Here is a 25,951-nt window from a genome sequence, read left to right as displayed (position 1 = left end):
GAATGTGAATCTCATTGTTTAGAAGTCCAAAACTGATAATTATGAACCTGAAGTGTCATTCAGTATGTTAACAGTTAAACCTTGCGATGATTCATTTCAATGCTTGCCTTCAGAAAAACGTGTTGGCTGGTTTCTCTAAGTGGAGATCACTTTCATGTCAGCTTGAAGATCGCTTTTATTAACATAAATGTGTGTGTTGGATCATTGTCTTGACAGAAGAGAAAAGATATTAGGATAATATTTTACAGATTGGTTAGAACTAATACAATGCCTTTTTTTACATGGTCTTAGAGCAAAACATCCTTAAATTACATTACTTGCACTTTCTATTTTCTGATTTCTGTTCTTCTTAAAAAGGCCTCCTGAAGCCTGAGAAAGAGTAATGTCTAACCTATTTAAGAAGGCTGTGTGGATTCTTTTCCTTGGAAAGCAAGTATAGAGCACCTTGTAGATCAAGAAAATATATCTTTTTATTCTTAAGAAACATTCTGTATTTCCTTTAATTTCCCTATTTAAGTCAGGCCTTTCACTGTCCCAGGGGAAATGCAGTATCTGTCCTCTTGAATGTGCATGAAAATATTTTGAAAGGATGGAGAGACCTGATTTAAGGCAAATGTTCCTTCAACTGGTTCTAAAAACTTACAGTGGTGCAGAATTTAAATTAAAAAAAGCTTCCTTCCATAAGAGATATTTTAGCTAATCTTGATGACAAACTGGTTAAAGTACTGCAGTGCATGTGTGGTGGGTTTGGGTTTTGCTTTTTTCTTTTTTTTTTTAAACTTAGCAACCTACAACACCCCCTTTTCCTCGGAAAGTCATTCTTGGGAACAGATGGAAGAAGGTTACATCCTTCCACAAGTGGGGAGGTATCTAGGCAAGCAATTGGCTTTTTTAAAACATGCAGTTCTCTACAAGATACTTTAAATGGTAAACAGAACATGTACGTTTGTAACGTATCTGAGGCAAAAAGAGGTCTTTATATCCAACCAGTCTGTATGAGTGGAAGACAGGGGGTTCACTGTCTTTTGAGTAATAGTTTAGCCTCCCTTTTGGGTGAACCTGAAAAAAGTGTGAATTTTTCATCTTGTCAGATGCAATGGCGTGGTTTGAACATTTGATTTCACCAGTTTTCAGAATGAAAATACAGTAGTTGTGTGGCAGTCCTCTGATTTTAAGCAAGAAATAATAATTGAATTAGAGATTTTGTTACCATGTGACCACATTTGGGAACAGAATTCCTCATCTGTTTTAGCTTGTTTTTACGAGGCAACTCTGTTTATTACGTAGGTATTTTGGACATGGAATCATAGAATGGTTTGGATTGACTGGGACCTGGAAGCCCATTCAGTTCCAACCCCCCTGCCATGGGCAGGGACACCTTCCACTGGATCAGGTTGCTCAAAGCTCCATCCAACCTGGCCTTGAACATCAGACAAAGGACTCTTTAGTCTTAGGAATAATGGGCTATGAAGAAGCTACCAAATTATTCCAAAATGAGATAAGGTGGATCTAGCTTTTTTTCTTAGAGATATTTCTCTTACTCTTAAGTGAGGTTTTCTCCAGTGTCTTGAAACTTCTGAGAAAGTTCTGCTTCTGTTGTTCAGCTTCTTAACAGTTCAGAACTACTTAACATCCAGAGGTGTTATCGCTGAAGGACCGTTCTTTCTAATTTTTATTTGCTACTATTTCTCCTTACAAATATTCTGACAAGTTAATACTGCAAAGCTGTAGAGGTTTTGGACAGTTCCTCACAGATTTCTAGTGAATGCAAAATAGAGGGCAAATTATTTTTTTGTTATTTGTTTAATCTAGTGTTCACAATGTCTTTTCTTTGTATCTTTAAACATTAGAGAACTGTTGTGTTAAACCATTGTGCTCTGTAAACTAAAAGTTTCCCACCAGTTCTAAAGGTTTACTCTGTCTTGCTTTGAGTTTTCTCTTTTTTGCATCCATTGTTTCCCTATTGAGCTTTTAATCTTTTTATGTTCATGCTGAGTTTAGGTACATGTAACTGTTTTTTTCTTTTATGTGTGTGGTTTGACTAGGAATTTTTAATATTGGTAAGAGGAAGGACTTTCATTTTAATTGTGAGGGTCTGAAGATGACTTAAGATCTTCGTAGCTAATTTCTAGTAAGAAGCAAGGCACTAGATCTCTTTTTCAAAGATGAAATCTGTCCGACTCTGAGGAGCATATCTAATAACAGGGTTGTTATACCATGATGAAAAGGCAGCTATGTTGTTTTTTGCTGCCTCTTTAAGAAATATTCTAGACTTCCTGAGACAAAGTGAATAGTTTGCAGTTTTCTCCATTACTTCATCTCATAGCCAATATCTGTCTTCAAAGACAACGTTAAAAACCTCACAAAACCCCCTTTCTGTACGAGAATGTGCAGAGTTCTTTGAGCAGAGGTCCTACATGAAAAAAATACCAATTTGGGAACCTATCCTCCTCTGCTATGAATGAACTATAACTTTGGGCTTATATTTGCCTTGAAGTTGATATACTTACAACCTCTTTTCTGTTGCTACTCTGCTTTTAATCATTAAGAGCATAATCATTGATATACTTACAAACTGTTTTCTGTTGCTACTCTGCTTTTAATCATTAAGAGCATATGAAAGAGTAGCTGGACATTATCCTGACAGTAAGTGATTTTTTTTAAAAAACACAGATCCTAATCAACAATCTGTGTTCCAAAATTATGTTTACAGTACATAAATGTCAGCATTGTATTGTATGTGAATTTATATTATAACCAATAAATTTGCGGAAATTAATAAATTCATTTTATTGACAGAAAATTTAAATGTCCTGGAGCCAGTAAGTAAAACTGCTTACTACAGAACCCATTTAATTTGTGTATTTTCCCCATTTATCTCATTCTAATGTACTTGGAACTACTGTACGTGAGCAGCATCCTATCTGCTCCATGGAATTTCTTCTCGCTTCCCTGCTTAGGAAGCAGCGTCAGAATGGCTCTGTGGGGAGCTGCGAACAATGCTTGCATGTGGAGTTGTAACTTGGCGGTTCATTCAGACAGATAGATATATATATTTTGCTGTTTATCCTGGTCTGGTGGGTAGTTGGAGTGTACGTTTGTCTAGAGAATGAAGAGTTAAAATGGGGCTGTGAAAGGCTTTGGCAAACTAGAGGGAGCTCCAAGCTCCAGCTGTGACTCATTCTGGCTGTGTCAGTCTGATAAGCATCAGTATCTGTCACCAATGCAGGCAGGTAGGGTTAAACTGAGCATGCAGGGATGAGGAGCAGGGAGCCTGCACTGCAGGGGTTGTAATGTTTGTTCCCGGTTCTTCAGTCCTCATCAGCCCTTCAGCTACAGGAGCCCTCCACTGGATCCATGGTAACGGTTTTAGCACACTACGCTTCCATCACCTTGTGACAATGGGCTCTGTTCTCATTGCTGACTGAAGAGCTGTCTCTTTTATACAGCAAGAGAGAGATGAGTAGATGTGCAGTGAGTGAGGACCTGAGCAGTGAAATAAATAAATAAGAAGAATCTTGGAAAATGTGATTTAATGAGGTAGGAATTGCACAGTAAGCTTGTGTATTCATTCGTTTCACACACGCAGCCAAGCCAGCAGGTAGCTTGGGTGCTGCACATCATTGAGAAGAACTTGTTCTTTTGTCCCTTTGGTTAATTAAACTGAAGCAGACAGAGAAAATCAGCTGAAATTAAACAACTGCTTAACAAGTTAAGTGGTACCAATTTAGAAATTACACTAAGAAATACATTGTAATTCCTGCTATTTATACCTCTCTTAGAGCTGATTGTATCAGAGCCAGACTGCAGTGGTGTCCCGACAAGAGTTCCAGATCTTCAGCAAGCTCTTTTAGAGAAATTGTGTTATTTCTTCCTTTCCTAAAGACCAGTTAGCTTCCAGTAGCTAGAGTTTACAAGAATCTTCCAGGAGAAAGACCAGTTTGCTGTCGATTAGAAGCCCGTGCTGGGAAGATTCTTGTCCATATTAAAAGGTAGATATATCCCTCAGCCAACTATCACAGGATCAGGGTACACTGTCACGTAGTGTCACAAACTGGACAAGTTAGAGAAATTTTCTAAATGAATCAGAATTGAATTGCTTTACTTATATGATAGCAATTATTTTCTTAACCTGGTGCTTTGATTTGGTTCAGTGTATGTGGTTAAAAAAACAACCCCATAACCTGAAAAAAACCCCAAACCAGCAATCTTGGGTCCCCAGCCTAACCCCTTGTTTAATCAATGTGGGAGACGTTCTGCCTGCAGAGTGGTAGCCATGTTGGCAGCGTGAGGGTTAATCTCTTGTTGCTGTAATACGATTTGAGAGCAGCAGCTCAGTCTGCTTGTGTTAGCAAGATTAAAAGCAGGAGCTGCAGTGCCATTGCAAGCACTGAATGAGTGGGACCGTTGCAGAGTGAACTGTACCTGAATATTGTCTTTTCTTGGTTTTTTTTTTACCAGCTCCTCCCCCCTTCGTTCCTACTCTCAAATCTGATGATGACACCTCAAATTTTGATGAACCAGAGAAGAATTCGCGGGTTTTATCCTCTACGCGCCAGTTGAACCTAGCAGGCTTCTCTGGTGAAGATTTGCCGTTTGTGGGGTTTTCATTCATCAAGGCATTAGGGATCCTCAGATCAGAGTAAGTAGGAATTATTGCTTAGGTGGATAGGACTGTTGGAAAAATGAGAAGGTTTGTTATAGTGAGGATGGTGTGTGTGTGTGTGTGAGGAAAAGCTGTCTACTTTGCTTTAGGGAAGCTGCCAGGTTCTGGCTTTATCTGTTGCTGCTGTGGCTTGTGCATGTCCTACTGTTCTGTGATTATTTCTCGGAGGGAAAGGCATGGAACGATTGATTCTAAAACAGTTAAAATTGTTGTTCAGATACTTTGAATTAGTTGTTGCTGTTAATCAGGGAGCAGCAGGGGATTGCATTTCTGGTATTGCAGATCCCTGAAAGAGGGAGAATACAGAGGAGTTCAGAGATGGAAAGAGGGGTTTGTTATTTTACTGGGTCAGAGTGGGCACCAAGTGTTGCGGATGTGTAGGGTGAATCAGTGATGCACAGAAATGGAGCCCCACTAATCTGGGAATGCAGTGATGGAAGGAGCTTCACAGCAGCTGGCTGCGTGCCGTTGGGTCAAGTTAAATATGAATACTGCTGTATTTTCTATTAGGAGACTGGAGATTCAGATCAAGTACGCAGGGTATATATTTGTGGAGGGAGATAAAGATCTAGCAAAAATGGATTTCAATTGAAACAAAACATGCTTTCTGAGAGAATGGAGTCGGAGAAAAAGAATCCATAGTGTGGTATAAACCATTTGGTGTGGTGGGTGGTTGGTTTCTGATGACAGAGCTATTGGAGAAGTATTAGTGCAGTATGTTAAGTTGGGAAGTCCTTACCTCAGTATCATGAGGCCTCTCAGGAATGCGATGGCTTTAGCTGGGTTAGTGACTCAATGCACTAAGGTGCTGTGTTTTCGATTCAACCATCGTTCGTTGTTGCTAGTTAGTTCTCTTAAGGGACTTGGTTGCCAATCAGCCTTAGTCAAGTTTTCATTTTTCGTCATATTAGTTTTGATAGTTGCTCTGCGGTGAGTTTGCAATGAAATCTGGTGATACTGTTGACATCTTTGATCTTGCCCACACCATGAATCAAGGTTATATGATGGTTATACCAGTAAAAGGAAATCTTTGACTGTCCCTGCTCAACAGAGTTGCTTTTATGACAAAGGAGGAAGGAAGGATGAGAACATAACAAGCAAAAATAATTCTTTTGGTAAAATGATCTAATACTGTCAGCTGAATTAGCAAAACATCATGCTATATCTATATCTATAGATACCCGGGGTTAAAATCTGTGTTGATTTAGAAGTGAAGTAACTTCTAGTGTTATCTTTTCTGCCTGGGGAACTGCATCCATCTGTTAGGCTCCGTGACCGTTCATGTAGCAGTCAGAAGGGGCTCAACAGCGACCAGATACATATGGTATAAAGGTATATGTAATCGGGGCCTGAGACCAGAACTGAAAAAGAGTGTGAGGTAAAGACTCGGGAACAGTGGTGTAACTGTGCTGGAGACTGAAAAGTAACGTAGATTTCTTTGCAGAGCTGGTACCAAAAATATGTATGGAAGTTAGATTTGAATTTTGGTAATAGATGAGAAGGAGTGTAGCAAAAAGATATAAAGACTGATGTGCTCTGGAGAAATTTTGACTGATAAAATTTCAGCTTGGTACGGACTGTTTTTTCCTGAGCTGGAACAGAGAGACATTATGTACTTCATTTTCCCCCAAATAATTTTAATGTAAGCAGATCTTAGTAGTCTCTTTTTTTTTTGAATAAGATCTCAGTAAATCTGCTTTGATGTTTTTAGCAGTGCATTTTATTGTAAGAAAGTGATTTAAGTATGGCAAAGAGCATATAGAGACTTGAAAATATCTGTAATTAAATAACGCAGTGACTTTTCTCAATATCACTGCAACGCTGGGTCATAAAGATGACTTCTTACTTATAAGATGTTGTATGGTGCATGTTTTACTTGAGGGAATAAAGTACTGTTTCTGTCCACATAAGGTTCAATATCCAATTCTAGATGGGGAAGAGAACAGTAAATGGGGGGGTAGGCTTATCTCTTGTGAATCTTGGGATGTCTTCTCGGGAAGATCTGAAGTCATCGATTTTATCAGTCCAGAATTTTTCTTCTTAAAATCTTTCCTCTGGAAGTCTAACCCTGATGGTTGCTAAGCGATGCAGATCTGTTTTCCTGTGTCTGCAGCATGATAGCTCCGATGCCTCTGCTGCTGCTCAGAGTTAGGGCAGGCAATTGCAGAGGGCCATTAGCAAGGTCCTTGAAACTTTGATTGCTTATAATTTGAGGGCTGTGAAGCTATTAAGTTGTACTCTTGCTCTTGTTCACGAGATGGTAAGAAGCCATAGCTCACCCCGGAGTTTCAGATACTTCAGAGAAAAGGCAGTTAAAAAACTGGACAGAAGGATAAAAAGTTCTCTTTTCCTTTCTCCTTTCTCCCAACCACTTGGGGTTGGAAGGTCATGTAGACCTGTTGCCAGACATTCTATAGCCAGTGCGTAGTTTAGAGAGATCCATTGAGTTAAGATGTTTTCTATGTTGCCTCATACCAGGAGTTTTGGAAAGAATTTGTGACCCTATAACAAACACAAGATTTAACAACAGACCAAAAGACATGGCAGTCATGCGTTGTAGGAAGCAATCAGGAGAAATCAAGGGCATTGGTTATGTCATAGGTTCCAGTCCTAGGAAAGTGTGTGTTCATTGAGTCTCCTATGTGATTCTAAGAATTGTAATCAGGTTGCAGAGGACCAGCTAACTCCTTCTCCATCATGGCTTCTAAATTTTTGATGTAGGGGAGAAATGCCTGCCTGACTCTGAATCTGGCTGCTGGTTTGGCCGTGAGCTGTGACTGGGACGAGATAACAAGCAACTGAGAGTTTAATTCCATTAAAAGCCAGCCCCATCTTACTTTGGGAGATGGTCCAAACCTTTTCCATAAGAAGTGGTATTTTTCAAGATTTCTTTGGTTTTAAATTTTAAAATTTGATATGGATTTGCAATTGTCATTATAAAATATTGAGAGTTAAAATGGGCCATTCTTCCAAAAAGAAGGACTACTGATTTCTTCCAACAGTTTGTCGGGTTCTGGTAAACTCTCACCAAAGATAGATTAAAAAGGAAGCACAGGATGAGCGTACCAAAAATACGCTTTACTTTCAGCTAGCTCTATTCACAGACTGATGGTATCACTGTTTGTTTTCAGATGGTTTTTTTTTAGGCCTGAGCAAGCATTTACGAGGGGGTGGAAGGTACAGATGAGTATAATGCTAAAAGAATAGAGCAGGAGGGGTGGAGGATGAGCTTATAGGCATGTTGTGTGGGGGCCAGGGTTAGGACAGATGGTGTCAATCATCGTGAGAAGGAAGAGGCACAGGTGAGTTGGGGGTTTGGGAGAGTGGCATGAAAGGACAAAAGAAGGTATGAAGTAGGATGCACAAGAGACTAAGATAAGAGTTCCGTACCTCAGGAAAAGCTATCAGGTGATTCCATACTCATTCTTTATTCTTCTTCATCTCAGCCACGTTAAGGCAGGAGGAGCTTTTACACGACCAGCACCATTTCTGCTGGTTCTGCTGGCTGAAGCTGTGAAATCACTAGAGGATCAGCTGTAAGGTAACTTGGTTTTCAGTTGAGCAGGCAATGCTGCTTTTGAAAGTAAATTGGCACAGATAGTGCTATTAGTACTTGGTACCATGGACTTTGGGGTTAGTCTTCTACTGCAGTTTTCTTATTGGTGTATGTTGGTTACCTTTTGGTTAATCGTTTTTTCACACTTCAGGGGAAGCAGCAGGAAGTGCTCTGTTGTGCTAAGAGAATTGATCCAGATGTAGCAGTTAATGAAATTGAATGTTCTGAGATGGTACCAAGCTCAATGGCAGCTTTGCATCATGGCTTTTGAGGATTGTATGTGTTTAATTTCTGAGATGATGCTGACTGAGGAGGAACAGAAGTGCCCCAGCAGTGTGGGTATTTTCCACCTTGTCATGCTGTGTTGAGAGCTTATGTCACAATGACAAGGCTTATTAGATTAGCCAGTATTCCATTTCTCTTGATTTCCTCTGTCTGCCCCCTTCCTGATGCTTTGAAGATTGTATGGATGTTCCCGGAGTTGCTCTAATACAATTTGTACACAGGAAGGATTACTGGGAACGGATGTGTCCTAAAACCCATGTCCAGTGCTAACTACAATCAGCTTCGCTGGGGGATAAAGATGCACTGTTTCCATGGCGGGAAAATCTTCGTGTCACCAGGACTTAAATTTTTAAGGAATTTCTACCTCCCTTTGGACAGGGATGAGGAAGAAAGGTTGTAGTTCTAGTTTGTAGCCTTCTCTTTCCTTACAAAAGGCACGCCAGCCCTGAGGAGCAGCTCCCTCTGCAGTCACCTGATGAAATTCAAACTCTGGTGGATCCGAGGCTCCTGTGCTCTGTCCCATCATATCCCTCCAGGATGACCAAACTCTCTTTCCAGAGTATTCTGTCTTCTCGCCCAAAGCTGTCCTGTTCCTTCCTGTGTTGCAGTGCATATGGATGCTTTCAGCTGGCTTGCTAGGAGAAATTTTTGAAATGCAAAATGGTGCCTGCAATATTAAGCTCCGATTCTTTTTTTTTAACAGTGAATAAAATTAGCCCCTTGGAGAGGTGGAATAGAAGCAGTAAATAAAACCAAATCTGTGAGAAATTGCCAGAGTATTCTTAAGTAATGTCTCAGATTTTAAAAGAATAGAAGCAAAAAGGTGATGTTGAACATATAATTAAAAAAAACCCAAACTGCTTTAGCCAATACAGTTCAGACCTATAAAGCTAAAGTTTTATTCTAAAAAGATTTTTGAACTCATCTCAGTACACATTTGCAGCTATTTACATATATTTGATTAACATTTTAAAGCAGATTCTTCAGTGTCTTTTTTAGTTAATAGGAGCTTTCATTTGTATTTTTAGACTGCATTTCTCAACTATTCATTTTTAGCCTTGTTTGTACACCCAGCTGTTACGGAATTTAATATGCATCTTTCTCAGATGGTTGCTTTTTCTCTGTAGGAGTATAGACACACTTTATAAATTGATTTTTAAATATGATAATCTGATGGATCAGATTGATTAGATCAGGACTATGGAAATGCTTTACAGAAGCATTCACTTTTAACATTTGCTTTTCATTAAGTCCTGATCATATCTATATTGTTGACATGCAGGATTCTTTCTTCTAACTTCCTCTTCAGAAATCTGATGTGGAAATACTACTATTTGCCCTTTCAAGGCAGAATTGGTGGATTTTGCTATGTTTGTTTGCTAATACCAGAACAGTGCTTCCTAATGACTTCTTAAGGTGGTGATACTGAAGAGCTATTTTGATACAGATATGTTGCTGCAGCAACACAGAAATCCATGTGTCTTTTTTTGTGCCTATCCTGCATATCTGTTTGGATTAAGGAGTAGATTTTTCTCAGAAAATGGTGGTGATGGAATCAAACTTTCCTTGGTGTTAAGAAGAGCCTGTGCTGCTGTGTGTGGGTGTACGGCTATATGCAGAGAGCTGCTCAAAGCTCCTTTCTCTCCATGGGGATAACTGGCTGCATACCAAGCTGTGGCCAGGAGAAGCAGAAAGCAATGTGTGGGTAGACTGTATGATCTTTTATTAGCACCTTCATTGTACTTCTGTGTTTTTAGCTATCAGTTAACACCGATTCTATCATTAACTGCTTAAATATCTAGTTTGAATCATTCTGTGTGAGAGAGAATGTGATTGTTAAAGTTATGTTTTGATGTGTGTACCTAATGTTTTGGTTGCAAATTACATATTTAAGACTGCAAAGCACTAAAAATATACTCCAAAATATCAGATGGCTTTCTATCCTTTTCTAGAAAGAGCTTAGACTAACAGAAATGGTAAACTTCTTAAAAGTTGAGTCTCAATTGGACAGAAAGCTTAAGAGCATGTAAATATTTTCCCCAGGGCTTCTGGAGTCAAATTGTTTTGAGTAGTACAGTTAAGTTGTGTCTCATGAAAAAAATGACTTTCATAGGTGGAACTCTGAAGTTCTGCAGTGTGACTAATCATATTGGTATTGATTTCGTTTGTAGGGATCATGAGAGCTGGGATAGGAAAGTTTCAGTTCAATTTTCATTCACAGAAAATAACTAAGAATATTAAATTCTTCTTCCTGTGGTGCAGATTATGACATGTTAAAGTTCTTACGGCTTTTGTACTTTGATGACAATTTAAGAACCTGTTTGAAAATAAAGTACAAAATAAATTGTCAGAAAATTGCTTTTGATTATCTGCCTTGATGATTACATTGACTTTATGCTTTGCTTTTGTTACATTTATAAACCTGTACAAGTTAGGCCAAAATGTTGCTGTGATTTATTGTTTTGCGCTCTGACAGAAGTCACTGAAGGAAAATATTAATATTGTAACTCTAAGTACATATGGACTGTTTAATAGTGATGTACTATCATCAGGTTTTATGGTACGCTTGATCTGAAATGACGACTGTTAGACTGATTGCTGCAACTTTCTTTTATCCTGGTACAAGTTCCCAGTGGCTTTACTAAGGCTACATAATTGCAGGTGTCTGTACCTTTTGCCTATAGTCACATGCTGTTTGGCTTTGCTCTTGTAGATCTGCTTTTTCAAGTGTGGATTCTCCAGCTAAGGTCAGCTCTATGGAAAAGAAACTGCTTATCAAGAGCAAAGAACTTCAAGACGCCCAGGACAAGTGTCACAAGGTATTTATTTATGCGATTGGCCATCTCCATTGCTCCAGGAATCTGCAACCACTGTATGTCCAGGGATCTGTCAGATGCTGCTGATCATCCAGACTCGTGGTGCTTTTCCTTCTGTGAGGTGGCTTCCTGTCCAATACAAAGGGAGATGAATTTAGGCCATGCTGTTGATCTAGATACTTTTATCTTAACAAGAAGCGGCTCTGGATTTTAAACAGTCCTTTCCTCAGCGTGACACAGACGACTGCTTCTCCCTGCAGGCCATGCCTCTTCATCGTACACACAATTACAGCAGTACTGTTCTGAGGTTCTCTTCCTAACTCATCAGCTTCTACTTACGTAACTGTTGTCACATCACTGGTCGTGGTGAACATCTTATAAGAGTTGCTTTGCTCCAATAAAGGGAACCCAGCGGAGTCTTTTAAAACTTACTGCTTGTTTGAGACTTTTATGACAGTTCGATTACTTTTCTCCCTGCTCTGTTCTGGATTTGACCATTTGCTCCTGAAAAGGAGATGGGGGGAAACCATCTTCTGGTCCAGCAAGGATTTGGGATAAGGTTAAAGTGACCCATCTCTGCGAGTCAGGTGAAAAATGATTGTGTCTTCTTTGCTAACTGGGGTTCGAAGAATGACTGACTATGAACAAGCAGCTTGAATGAATGGGGTGACTTAGACATTCTACTTGTCCATAAGAAGAACTGTGCATTCCTGGAGCAGAGACAATGGTATTGGAATTTAAACACCATTTGGAGAAATGTAGCTAGAAGTCTCTTGGAGACAAATTCTTTGCAAACAGAGCTCTGAAAGTAGCAGCTAACAAGGCTTTTGAAGCCCCCTTTATAACCTCTTCATATTTATTGCAGATGGAGCAGGAAATGACGCGGTTGCACCGGAGAGTGTCAGAGGTGGAGGCTGTGCTTAGCCAAAAGGAGGTGGAACTGAAAGCCTCTGAGACCCAGCGATCCCTCCTGGAGCAGGACCTGGCCACCTATATCACAGAATGCAGTGTGAGCCCTTACACCAGTCCTTTCAGCAGTGAAGGCCTGAAATCTGGTGGCCTTTGCCTGTCTCTTCCATCATGATTTCAGTGGAATACTTGATGGAGAGAAAATAGTGTGTGAGAAGAAATCTGTTGATCATGGAGCCCCGAATTGTTTGCTGAGTCTTGCTTGATAGTTTTATTCAAAGTTTGTTTCATGGTCACGTGCTTAGTACATACAGGAACAACTACTGTCCTGGTCTTGCTGAAACTATCTGTGGTGTTTGTCTTACTGGCTGTGCTAGAACATGCTTGGGTTTGACTTCTTGCAGGTTTCTTAGCTAGAAGAGGATGGGGCCTAATCATTACTTAGAAATCTTCAAGGACAAATAAGAGGATTAGGGAACAACGGTGTTGCCTCCATCTGTGATATTGTGAGTTCAGACTGATCCAGTTCCCCAGTGTGATGTCAGGCATGATGCTAGGACAGGTGCTATTTTTCAAGTAGAATATAAAAATGCGGCCTTAAAACCATGTCTTCAAAGGTCATTTGGCATTTTTCAGGGGAGCTGGAATATCTGCCCAGTTGTCCTGGCTAGATTTCAGGGAGGATATTTTCATTCTAGTTAATGGTCTCTGTATTTTCAGTTGGACATAATATTCTGTTTCCTCTCTCATACCAAGAACAAAAATACAGATAATACTCTGCTTCAGAGAACTGAAAAGCAGTTCTGATGGGTTTGTTTGTCTGGGAAGCATATCTTAAAATGGGGCTGAGTGATTTTCTACAGCAAATGCTACTAGGTGAATGAATAAGATTCCATCTGTATCTTTCTGATAAAGAATAAGATACAGTTGATAGGAGGACCGCTGGTCTGTCTGAATTTGCAGGTAAGGTATGTGGTGAGATACAGAAGCAGGTCTTCTGTTCTTTGTAGAAGTTTAGTGATGATTAAAGGGTTTAACTCACTTAACAGCAACAAGAAAAATGAACAGGCTTGTTAGTAACATGAAGCTGAAGGATTGTATCTAGGTTGTAAATTAATTGTGCAAGATAAAATGTAGATAAATGCTGTCAATAATGGATGCCTGTGTGGATTTTGTCTCTAAACCTGATGTGAGGAAGTAGAGCTTTGAACCAATTTAAGTGTAGTAAACAGTTTTTTTAAAATGGGCTGCTCCTCTCCAGATAGAAGCAGCACTGGTCATGAATTTCCTTAGGGTTCCATCATTGGTGCCTCGATATTTTTTTTTCTTTTGGTGCCTTGCTGCAGTCAAGGAGGCATTTGTATAGCTAAAGATCTTTATTATTCAGCCATCTGAAAACCCAAAGACTATGTATTGAACATTTTGCTTTCTGCAGAGCTTAAAGCGAAGCCTGGAGCAGGCACGGATGGAGGTGTCTCAGGAAGATGATAAGGCACTACAGCTACTTCATGATATCAGAGAGCAAAGCCGAAAACTGCAAGAGATCAAAGAACAGGTATACCTGCTTCTTCGGGGAGCAGAGTGGCTACCTATGAACAGGCATTCTTGGCATATTCTAGCTCTGTTGCCAGGATTATGTTTTGTGTTGGTAGGCTGCGTGATGACTCCCAGTCTGTGTGTTTTCACATGGTTTCTTAAACAAAATGGGAAGCAACTAAAATTCACTTTTGTGTATGTTTTAAGTAAGCACATACTCCAAACTTCAACCTTTCTTTTCCTAGTCCTGAAAGTACTTTATCTATAAAACCACTTTAGGAGAAAGTTGCAACGCTTTAGTAACATGCTGCATCAGAAATGAACTATCCATTTGAAATGGTCGATACAAATTTCACAAGTTAATGAATCTTCCCCTGGGAGAGCCTTAATTTTGTGTTGTTTTTTTTCTTCTTTCTTATCTGACCATTTAAAATGCTTAATAACCTTTGAAAATAGAATCAGTAATGCCTAAATTGTTCTTTTCCTAATTTAATCTGTTTGCAAAGTAGATGTTCATAATTTTTTTCTACCAGAAGAATGTTGAAAATTCATTAATCCATACAGTTGTTCGTAAGGAAAAATGTCAAGATTAAATGAATATATGGTGACAAATGTGGGTATTTTTAGGATTTAAAATGGACTACAAGAGAGAATCCACTCAGTTTTATGAAATAATAGCAAAGCATTGTATTGAGAAAAAGAATTTGAAATTTGCTATGGCATTCAAACAATTCTTAGCAATTATCTGTTGTTTTTCATCTTCAAAGCACTTTACAAACATTAACTGCCTAATTTCATAGTGTTTTGAGATCAGGAAGCCCAGAAGCCTTGATAATAATTCTCCAGACATGAGCAGCTCTTATGTAAAAAGTAGTGAAATGCAAAAACAACCCTCTGGATGTTGCAGGCCTCCATAGGGTTCTGTAGCATTCTTCTGGGTGATGGTTTTACGTAACGCAAGGGATCTAAAGCTCTGTGTTCTGGTGCTTTGTTAGCAAAGTTGCTTTACATATTAAAATGCAGAACATTTTTAGTGATAATAACTATCAATAGATCCTTAGGCAGTACAGATGCATGTAATAGGAGAAATAATACAAGTTGCTTAATCAAATATTTTGGCCCAGAATCACTTTAACTTGGCTTGTGAAGATTCACAATGACATAAAAATGCTGCATAGGTCAACAAATGAATCTGTAATATCCTGCAGACTTTCATGTCTGGGGTGGTCTGATCTATCTGAAACCCACGTGCAAGAACACCACGACACAATATACGGAGATGTTTTTGCTGACTCACACCCGCAGGTGGATCGTAGCCATTAAAGACTTGGATCATTGTTTTTAAGTGAGAGGGAACTGAGGGGCAAGGTGGAAGAGTATCTTAGAGTTTTGTTGTTGGAAACCTGAAGCTTGAGAGAGGACAAGTGAAATTAACAGTAAATCAGAATCTTCAAACCCCAATAATGAAGCATTTGGTATTTTCAGGCAAGACTGTAGGTTGAACTCAATCTCAGGTACTTGAAGAGAAAAGTGTGGTGGGTTTGTGTGTTCTTTTCTTTGTTTTTTTTGTTTGGCTTTGTTCTGGGTTTTTTTGGGTTTTTTTGTTTGTTTTTTTTTTTTTAATTAAGCCTGTGTCCTGGTCCTTACTTGACGACGCATATGAATGGATGAAACTGCAACAAATCAGAATTAGTATTTTTTGAAAGGGCTGCTTGTTTGTATGTAGCCCTGGTGTGAGTTACTTCAGGTATATGCCTTAGCTTTGCCTGTCCATTAATGTGCGCTTAAATACATGTTATAGTTCTAACAAATGCGTATGGAAGAGGTTTTCTTCTGTATCGCCTTGAGGGATGTGGCCTGTTCCTCTGACCTCACTGTGAGATTTATGCAGAGATAGTCTTGCAACTGTAAAGAAACATGAAAAAATAGAAATATTACTAATTGTCTCCTCTTCTTTCTTCTTTTCTCCTTCCTCATTCCCCTCCCTTCTCAAACACTAATTTTCACAGTGGCAACTGTAGCCATACCTGTAATTCTTTAATCAAGTTTTTGCTGGTATAAAAGCTGAGTATTTTAGGAAGTCTTAAGAAATCATGATTTCTGGGCAGAACATCTATTCTTTCAAACCATTCCGGCTTTTTCACTCACAAATATCTTGGAATGAAACGAATATTTGAGTTCATGTGTGCTCACTTATAAAAAGGCTCGAGTTCTTTCCAGCAAGAAAATAAGATCACCCGTAGAGAGGCTAACTGTAAATCGTGGATCCCCTATCTGCTGTACAAACTGGACAACCCATTTGGGGATTACAATTCAAAGAGCCACTCTGCCACACTCGCCATAAAGCAAGCTGTTAAAAGCCCAGCTGCTTTGAAAATCAGCATAAGATCTCCTTGTTGCTGGAGAAGCACAGGCTGATAGTAGGGTCAGTGTTCTTGCAATCACTCGTCTCACTAAAGACAGCTGGAAGGAGGGATGACAAACTTGATTTTGTCACGAGACAGTTACTTGTTTGAATATGGGGGTAGTCAGGCATATTGTAAGATATTAAAATGGAAAGAAAGATAGACTCCCCCACTGGCAGTCCTTTATTATCTTTTTTTTCTTGATGCTCTTGATGTGCATGTTTTCTACTTCTTTTCAGCTTCATTAAAAGTACTTGACTTTGGATTTTATTATTTTTTTTTAAATAAGAATAATTTTATAAGATGCATATTGCAGAACTTAGTAAATGCTAAATAAACATAATTAAATTTTTTTTTCAATGAAGATGAGAAGCGATCTCATGAGCCTGTCTCAGTTTGAGTACCCAGTCTCATTGAGATAGTCAATTCACATGTCCTTTTCTTCTCCCACCTTTTGTCTTGTAATGCTGTCCCTGAGGAATCACTATTTCTGCCTGTATAGGTGAATATCTTCTATGGGCAGTGTGATTTTTTTTTTTTTTTTTGACAGGTTTTCTAAGTTCACATTTGATTTTTAAGTTGTCTCCCATTCAGAGCAATATGATCCTTTCTAACTCTGTCAAGAGAAAACATCTGACAGCTAGAAACCACCGCATGCTACCCCTCTGCTTCTCCTTTGCTTTTACCCAATCTGTGCAGATCTGTGGTAATTGTCATGTTATCACCTTGAGAAAATATATCTTGAGGGAGCATCTGGGCATTTAATAGAGACATCAACTCAAAGGCACATTTCTGTTTCAGAAATCAGAAATGTAAGTAATTTTTATCATTTGTATGTAGATGTATGTATGTGTTTCTGCAGTGTAGCCGCTCTCAAAAAGTCATTGTTCTGACTTTATGAGGTATTGACTTGAAAATGGCAAGACTCAAGCCAGAGCACCATGGATATGTCATTTTATTTAGCACTTATTGTTTTCTTTTGTACCTTACTTTTCTTCCACGTATCCTTAAATGTGCCTCTTGCCTGCAATCAGTATTCTGGGATCTGCTGCTCCAATTATTTCCTCTGTTGTCTCTAAAATGCCTTTTCCATCCCTTCCACCACAACTGCAGGAATATCAAGCTCAAGTAGAAGAGATGAGGTTGATGATGAACCAGTTAGAAGAGGATCTTATTTCAGCTCGCAGGCGCAGCGATCTTTATGAATCGGAGTTGAGAGAGTCCCGACTGGCAGCTGAAGAGTTCAAACGTAAAGCAACTGAATGTCACAACAAGTTGCAAAAGGTAGTTTAGGCTTCAAGGGAGATGGGGCTGGTGCCTGCTTGAATTTCTAGTGCTGTTTTACAAGTTGTGTGTGCGTGGTTTTACAGCTAATACAAAATGTCTTTTAATTTTTGCTTGTGTTTAAATTGCACGAGGTGTTGACTAGATAGAAGACCAGTGTCCTACCACTTTTCTTGAGACTTTTATATATTTTATATTTAAGTTACAGGTTAAAGATCAAGGAAAAAGTGAAGCAGGAGAGTTGTATTGCAAATTGGAGAAGGTATGCTAATTCTGTGTTCTGGATTTTGCTTCTTAGGTCTTCCATATAATGCACAGAAACTAAGAGTGTCTTTGGCCGGTCAATGGCAAGCACTGCTTTGCATCCCTCCCTATTCTAATTTACTTTTAAAAAGCCTTTTTCTTGGTGCGATACACTGTTCTTTCTGATTTGATGTAAAGCTGGGTCTGGATATCCTGTTCTTCTAGGGTTGTGTTCAGAAGCTAGGCAAAGACTGGCCATTATGTGCAATCTGAGTTTGGAGTTAGGTTAGAGATACTTTAGGGTTTTCTTTAAGAATAAATAACAGCAAATGAAAAAGATTTATGAGTGTTCTCACGCTCAGCAATCTACTTGGTGACCAAAATATGAAGACAACCACAAATTAGTAAAACGGGAGTACACTTGCCAAGGAATGTTTTCATGTGTTAGAATTTATAGGGAGAAATGAAGATTTTTTTTTTGAGAAGTGAATTAAAATAAATCTGGTGGTGTAAGTAAAGAATGTCATAAAACTAAAATGCTCTTTCCCCGCTGTCTTTTTATTTAACTGTAGATCAATACAGAGCAGCAGGCCAAAATCCAGGAGCTGCAGGAAAAGCTGACAAAGGTAATGTCTGAATGATGAAAGTGAGTTTTCCACAGGATTTTCCAGTGAAACCTTAATGCAGAGGAGGGATGTGCTTCGTTTTATACTCAAAAATAGAATTAGTCGTAGCATGGGGGATGATAAGGAAAAAGGGGTGGGAACTGGTATCTGAAGTCATTGGTGTTCTCAATATGCTTTTGGCTCTTGAGACACGTCAACAGTTTTTATTTTTACAAATGAAGCTGAGTCAGAACGGGAGTAGTGTAGAGAAATTCTAACTTAAAAAGGCTAGTTTGGGTATGCTGTATGCAATGCTTATGAGGACGGGGTTCAGATGCTTTTAGCTCACTAGTAAAATACACGTTGGACTTGATTTAGTCTCCCAGTATAATCTATTTTAATAGCAAAATCACCTTTTAGGTCAGTTATTCACAGAAAGAATGTTGAGTTTAAAGGTTCACAGCAGCATGAAAATACATTAGCAGTGTAAGCTGAGAGAATTACATAATATCTGATGTTTGCAGGTGTGGTCAGTCTGTCACCTAAGAAACACTGTAGGAACAGTAGGGGGATGTCTCTTCGGTCCTCTCAGGAGAAAAGAAAGGAGTTGTCATAGTAATCCACTGAGAGAACTTTTTCGAGGGTTAATGATCTCCTCCCATTAATTCTAAGGAGTTATCTGTAGCCCAACAGGTTATTCTCCTAGTGTTTAACTAAGAGTATTTTGTTAGTTCTTTCCAAGAACTCGAGCAGAATTTGGTGGTATGCTTTCCTTTCAGTACGTAGAGACAGTTAGAAACTTGCAGTACAACAAGACAAACATGTAGAGCTCCTAAATTTTTAATTTCTTTTTGGGAAACAGAAAAGAATTGCGTAACAGAAGTTAGAATTTGGTTTTCTGTGCATGTTTGTGAATTCTTATAAATTTGGACTGCTAGGTGAGTTCTGTAGCAATTTTATTTGTGATGTTGACCATCTTGAGATTATGAACTTTTCAAGTACTGAATTCTTGTGCTTGTGGTTTTCTTATAATACCTTTTTTCCCCCCTTTGGACCTTTAGGCTGTGAAAGCTAGCTCAGAGGCAACTGAACTTCTTCAGAATATCCGTCAAGCAAAGGAGAGAGCTGAGAAGGAGTTAGAGAAACTGCAGAATCGGGAAGATTCTAATGAAAGCATGAAGAAGAAATTGCTTGAAGCAGAGGTGAGTGGAGAATGTCTGTCTAGAGTCAATTAGTTATTGAGATGTATCTCCGTTTAGGGATCTTCACTTGGATGACTGTGAACAGCTCGTATTCCTGTAGTAACTGTTGATGGGGAAGTGATGTTAGACATTAACCATTTTTAATTAAAAAGCATGAAATTCTTTGAAGAAAAAAGAGAAGCTTCTTATTTTCAGTGAGGAGTCTATATGGACATGTGGTTAGCCTAAGGGGTTTGAGGCACAATGAGGATTTCAAATATAAGAGACAACCGTACATTGACTACTTGAGCTGACTTTTTCTAGAAGCTACTGAATGCTTTGTTATAATGCAGAGTTGGTTTGCCTAAATGGCAGTTAATAATTGCTCTACAGGAACGGCGCCATTCTCTGGAGAATCAAGTGAAGAGATTAGAGACTGTGGAACGAAGAGAAAACCGTCTAAAGGAAGATATCCAAACTAAATCTCAACAGATTCAACAGATGGCAGAAAAAATTCTGGTGAGCAGAGGTGAAAATGAAAGATAAAGGGTAAGAGTTTGTAAGAAAGGGGTAGGAAAGGAACAGAAGACAAAATTGCAATGAATAAGGTGGAAATAGTTGAATAAAGGCTTTTGTTTCTTGTACCAGTCATACTGGAGAAAGCTTAGGCACTCACATTCTATTTGCGTCTTTAGTTACAAACTCACTCCTGTACCTTTAGTCTTAATACTATTTTAAAATTCTAGTTGTCTCAGAAGGAGCTCTTTAAAGTCAATTTTGTAATATTTAAATACCTAATGATTGTTTCAGAAGTAAAAACATTCTCGGGACAGGATACTACAACAATGAAAACATTCATAATTGGCTTTTAAACTAAACTGCAGAGAAATTTAGAGGTCAGATCTACTTACTTGCATTTTGAAGCAGGGAGAAATTAGTCATCTAAACTGTTCATCTCCAAAGATATTTGTCAGGAATCCTTTTTCACCCACACAGCTTCTCTGTAGGCAATTTCTTGTTTCTATCCATGTTAAACCTATTAAACATTTATAGCAAAGTTGGTACATCAGTCCAAAGTGAACCAAGCAGAGGGTGCTTTTAATACTTCCTCAGGACAGGAAATATAATTCTATAGTGGAATAATTAAATTAATTTAGCATTTTTCATGAGTTCTCTTTCTGTGCTACCAACATGACGAGGAAAAAGAGATTACTTTTTATTGGTAGCAATCTTGAGCATAGACACACCGGAGTAAGGCCAAATGGAAATGTATAAATAACCATATTTGAAGTCGACAGGTGACCATACTTGTTCTGGGTAATAGCTGCCCAGGTGACTTTAGCATCAGAGTGCCTGAGTGCTCTCAAGAAAAGGTAAAATTGGTTCTTCAGTAGCGCTGTTTCTTTCAAATTGTTTTGATAACATGAGCGCATGTTAAGTGGGAGACTATGGTTTTGCTGGGCACAGAGCCGACATTATGTTTAGAAATAGTGTAAAACTTTGAATTGTTTCATAAGCCTCTTGTGTATATTTGGGGATTGTTCCTTGGTTTTGATTATGCTCTCTGCGGAGGAAAAATTGGAAGGGAATGCAGAAATATCGGCTAATTGTTTTACGCCATGGGATATGTTTAGCTCTTCTTATAGATAGTTTCCATGGAGTTCTGACAGAATGTTGGAGATGCACAAAGTATTTTATAAAAAAGTCAAACAGGCATTGAAAAAATAATCCTACAGAGTCTTTCCTAGTCCCTGCATTTCTGACCTGGGAGCACAGGCTAATAGTTTTGGTTTTTTTCTACTTTCTTCTACTTCTACCTCTTCATTCTCTCAAGTTGATCTCCTCAAACACTTTTGGCTTTTTCTGGTATGGAAAGTATAGAAAGGTAGGATGGGAGCTGAAGATACAGAATTGCATAGTATAAGGTGGAAATTGTTGAATAAAGGCATTGATTTCGTTTCATGTACCTGAGAAATACCTACCGCTCTGCCTGTAGTGAGTTGAATAAGAAGAAACAAGTTAGTGAAGATACTTAGTACCACCTGGAAGGGTAGATCATTGCTAATAACGAAGTTAGTGCTACATGGAGAATAGTAAGTGAGAATCAGAATGATAAGAGATTACCTTTTTAAGCCCACACTGGCTGTTAAGTGCCACTGGAGAAGCTGGTGAAGCTCCTGCTACAATATGAGCAGTCTGATGCTGGTGGCTTTGAAGCTGCTGCTGATCTGGTTGTCTGATTCTCTGCCAGGACCTGAAATGTGTGGGCTTCTGAGGGAGGTGAGTTGTCCCTCTTGTTGCTGGGAGACATACTTCAGTTGCAAAAAGCAGCTATCTCCATTCCTTGCAGAAGTGTTGAGGACTAGGCACTGTAGATGACCTACTTTTAGTGAACCTCCTCTTTGATTCTCACTTCTGGAAAAAGAGGTCTGCTGCAATTACTGGAAAAAAAAAGTCTTTGTATGTTTTCAAGATGAGGAAGATAAGAAAAGAGAATATTAACAGAGCTTAAGTAGAAATATCAGGAAATTTTCCTGTACTATGCAGTAATGAAGATAGGAGACCTGGATGCATCCCAAAACCTGAACTTGTTTATGGAAGAGTCAACCCAGTAGCAGTGAATGGTAGACCTGGATCTGCCTCTTCTTCTAAAGAAATTATGGGAATGGCAAATACGACAATGAACGTGCATAAGGTTCTAAGTTCAACTCTTGTGAGGTGCCCTGTTGCAAGGTGATAATAAAACCATCCTGAGTAAGATGGTCAGACAGGAGAAACAGCAAACTTCTGAGATACAAAATTATTTAAGTCCTTACTATGTGTGGCTCAAATTATCTGATGCGGAGTAAAGAGATGAAAAATACTCTGGTATGTTGTTCCATACATACTGCATCCTATGCTTTTGATTTTCAAAGCAATTTATAAATAGTTATTCTGATGACATTTGTCTGAGGAATATAGCAAAGTAAATACTATTTCCATTTCATGAATGTAGAATGAAAAGCATAGACAGCAGTGCCCCGTTATTGAGGTCTGCAGTGAGAAAACAAGCGAGAGACCTTGTTAAAAATAGATCTGAACTTCCTGTGATGCCACTGCAGCTATGAAGTGTTTATAGCTGCTTGTTTTGACAAAATGTCCTTGGCCCATCTTTGGAAATATTTTACTGGGAAATGGATGTTCTTACTGTGGAAATGGAAATCTTTGTCTTCAGCAGTGTATCTGCTCTACATTAGATGGGTCAGCATATGCAAAGCAAGGCTTAAAACAGATAATATGTAGCTCTTATATATATATATATTTATTTTTTTTTTTTTACTATGACAGGCCTGGTCTTTGGATTTTTATAGTGTGAAGCCTTAAAGAAAGAGAACGAATGAATGTCTGACACCTGTGTAACACATATGCAGAACACCTACTGTTTCTTTATGTCTGAATATGTGTGTCTGCTGATTTTAGGAGCTGGAAGAAAAGCATCGTGAGGCTCAGATCGCAGCACAACATCTGGAGTTGCAGCTGAAACAGAAGGAACAATTCTATGAGGAAAAACTCAAAGTAAAAATGTCTTCTTATCTTCCTAGAGGTTTTTGTGGGTAGAATGGGTTCAGGGAAAAAGGATGCCTTTGGGCTCTGATTGCTTAGTGTTACGAGATGCCTTCTTGCTTTCCACTACTGAAATGTTCAGAGAGCTTATTGAAATCTGAATAAGTTTTTCTTTTTCCATGCCATTGCACCTTACCTGTCTTTAGCACAGCATTTAAACAGGTGACATTTGAAGTCAGAACTATGGAGAAGCAGTTGTTGATTGTAATTTAGACTGTTGCTGACTAAATAGTACTTAATGCTCTTGGATCTCACAGCCTGGAAAAGCTTTAGTTTCTGCTGATGATTTTTCTAAGAGTATTCACACAGTCTACCTGCAAGTCTTAACTTCAGCAAATACTAGGGTGTTTCTGAAATTCCGTCTTCTCAGAGCTGGAACATCTGCCAAGAAGCCACAGAAACCACCCACTTTGTTTTTGTCTTTTCCAGGGTAGCGTAAGACCTTTAACAAACAGTTAGAAATAGACATCTAAAACTAGGAAAAACAAGCTGGGAAATAGGAGTATGTGCCCTGGCTAAGGGTTTTTCTAAAGAATCTGCAGTACGTCAGCCAGTAAAATGCATTTTGTAAGAACCATTGTTTCTACTAAATATGATCTGTTTTCAGCAATCTTTATCTAGGATGTTTACCTAGGACTTTAATTCTACATTTCAGCTTAAATGTAAGAGGATGTAGTATTTAAAAGGAAAGAAGGAATTTCTATGGGAGAAATACAAAGGAAATAAAAAAGACTGTTTCCTGGCAGACCAGACAATGTGGTAATCAATAATGAGAGAAGAGTGGTAGAAAGCAGGAAGATCAGGTCTTGGGAAAGGAGAAGGGGTAACATAAAAATGGGAAAACGAGATAGGGACTGGAAAAAGAATTAAAAGAAAAAGAGAGCCAGTGTATTAAGGGGACATATGATATAGGATTTAGTAGGAGACATCAGGAAGCCTGGTGAAAGAGGTTCAACGGGGTGAAAGAGGACATGGGATTTCTGTAACTGGAACAGTAAAACATATCCTGTGGTGTCCAGACTTCGTGCTTTTGAAAACTTGTCTTTGAGGAAAATGACCTTCAGTTTAACAACTGATTTAAAGCTCTGGATGTAAAAAATGTAACATTTAGTTACTGTAGTCCTGTTCCAAATGACACGTATTGGTTCCACAAAAAGAAGCCTTTTACTTACCTCTTTCATTTGATGTCTCTGACTTGATGAATTCATGGGACCTCAGTTGCTTTTTTAGGCACACTTACAGAACTGACAGGTTACTTCTGAGCCATGTTGGTAGGGCAGCCAAAGGATGTACACTTCCTTACTTCCTCTGCTATACGTATTGGGTATAGGGGTTTTCTGTCGCATTAGTCTGGAATATTTATTGAACACAGTTTGTATGACTTAAAAGAATAATTTAAAAAATCTACAGTATCTCCATATCTTCATAAAATTCCTTCATTAAATTCAGTCTTCAGAGGTAACTGAGGGAAGTGCTCTTTTTTGGAGTCTGCTATTCCATGGATTTAATGCAGTTGCATCTTGGGTTTAATTTTGCTTGATAGATGATCAATTGCTTAAAAAACCCTTTGTCTGTCTTGATGATTTTCTTTCTGCTTGCCCTTTGCCTGATGAAACAGATATAATTTAGACAAAAGAAATGTCTTCATTTAGGTGTTGGAAAATCAGATGAAGAAAGATCTTGCAGATAAGGAAGCACTCGAGAATATGCTCAGAAGACATGAAGAAGAAGCACGCGAGAAATGTAAAGTCCTGGCTGAACAGAAGGCGGTACGTATAGCTGAATTGGAAATCAAAGCATTTTAAGAGTAGCTTTCTGAGATGCTGATTTCAAGCAAGATAATCTTGTTTGAAGTTTTGTCATGCTGCTGAGCTGTTTTGAAAGAACTCCACTGATTAATACTAATTTTAAAAGACATGTTTTTTAACTCAAGGTATCATCAAGAATATTTTCTTAAAAGTAGCCATGTAGCTTGCTGTGTACCCATCATGTTATGCATTGATAATATAATTGTTATTTTCTCCTAATATTAAAGCAGTAGAAAGCAGTTGTAAATAGCTCCAGTAATTGCATCTGTTTCAGCTGTTTGATCGGTTTTCTTCTACTTCCTTTTTGTTTCTGGAAGAAGTTCAGACTTTTTTTTTTAAACATTGTTTTTATAATCACGTCTCAAAGGCGCATTGCTCTGTTTTAGATGATCAATGCAATGGATTCGAAGATTAGGTCACTGGAGCAGAGGATAGTGGAATTGTCCGAGGCCAATAAACTGGCAGCAAATAGCAGCCTTTTTACCCAGAGGAACATGTAAGTATAGCAACTGCTATCATGCTGGTCACTACTGAACAGTTTGCAGTAAGATCTGGTCTCTTAATGTAAAAGTGGTTCTCTTTTGCAGACCTGCTGTGCTACCTGCTTGTTTTTCAGTGATGAAAAAATAAGCTTGTTCTTCAAATAGTTGTGGTTCACTGCATGTTTTTTTTCTTCAAACATGACTAGGAAAATTGGTTTGTATTAGAGCGTTTACTTTGGAGCCTTTCCTAAGGCTGGTGCTTTGTAGGTTTACCAAACGTGAAGTGAATACTAATAATTTTAATTTCTAAAATACCTCTGGAGAAGCATATATTCCTTTTTAGAACATACATATTGCTATTAGTTTTATATTTTCCTCGGTTCTTGAAACAGTTATGTGATGTTGGAATTGAAAACATTAAATGCCTTTCTTTCACAAACATTCCATCCTCCCCTGATGCGTAAGACGACAAGCCAGAAAACTAGATTTTTAAGCCAAGAGTCTTTCTGCATGTTTTAGAATTGCCACTTGCGAGAGTGGGATATCTTGTTACTGAAACCAGCAGAAGTAAT

General features: G+C 38.6%; 1 protein-coding gene across 8 annotated transcripts in view; it reads left to right on the top strand.

Moving 5' to 3' along the window:
- CIT (citron rho-interacting serine/threonine kinase) overlaps nt 1–25,951 on the top strand; it is a 70,201-nt gene that overhangs the window by 12,969 nt on the left and 31,281 nt on the right. For 3 of the 8 annotated variants that reach the window (XM_069871268.1, XM_069871266.1, XM_069871264.1), the window contains exons 9-20: nt 4,462–4,642; nt 11,221–11,326; nt 12,189–12,332; nt 13,668–13,787; nt 17,287–17,457; nt 17,666–17,719; nt 18,273–18,326; nt 19,367–19,507; nt 19,880–20,005; nt 22,946–23,041; nt 24,742–24,858; nt 25,284–25,393. In XM_069871268.1, coding sequence (XP_069727369.1) covers nt 4,462–4,642; nt 11,221–11,326; nt 12,189–12,332; nt 13,668–13,787; nt 17,287–17,457; nt 17,666–17,719; nt 18,273–18,326; nt 19,367–19,507; nt 19,880–20,005; nt 22,946–23,041; nt 24,742–24,858; nt 25,284–25,393 — 1,420 coding nt within the window. Of the gene's footprint in view, nt 1–3,258; nt 3,361–4,461; nt 4,643–11,220; nt 11,327–12,188; nt 12,333–13,667; nt 13,788–17,286; nt 17,458–17,659; nt 17,720–18,272; nt 18,327–19,366; nt 19,508–19,879; nt 20,006–22,945; nt 23,042–24,741; nt 24,859–25,283; nt 25,394–25,951 lie in introns of those variants that run through there. The other 5 variants (XM_069871267.1, XM_069871265.1, XM_069871263.1 and 2 more) reach the window with 3 other exon arrangements.

This window comes from Phaenicophaeus curvirostris, chromosome 17, assembly GCF_032191515.1.
Source record: "Phaenicophaeus curvirostris isolate KB17595 chromosome 17, BPBGC_Pcur_1.0, whole genome shotgun sequence".
NCBI classification, from domain to species: domain Eukaryota; kingdom Metazoa; phylum Chordata; class Aves; order Cuculiformes; family Cuculidae; genus Phaenicophaeus; species Phaenicophaeus curvirostris.
Note: the sequence above shows the minus strand (reverse complement) of the source record. Positions and strands in the feature narration are given on the sequence as shown.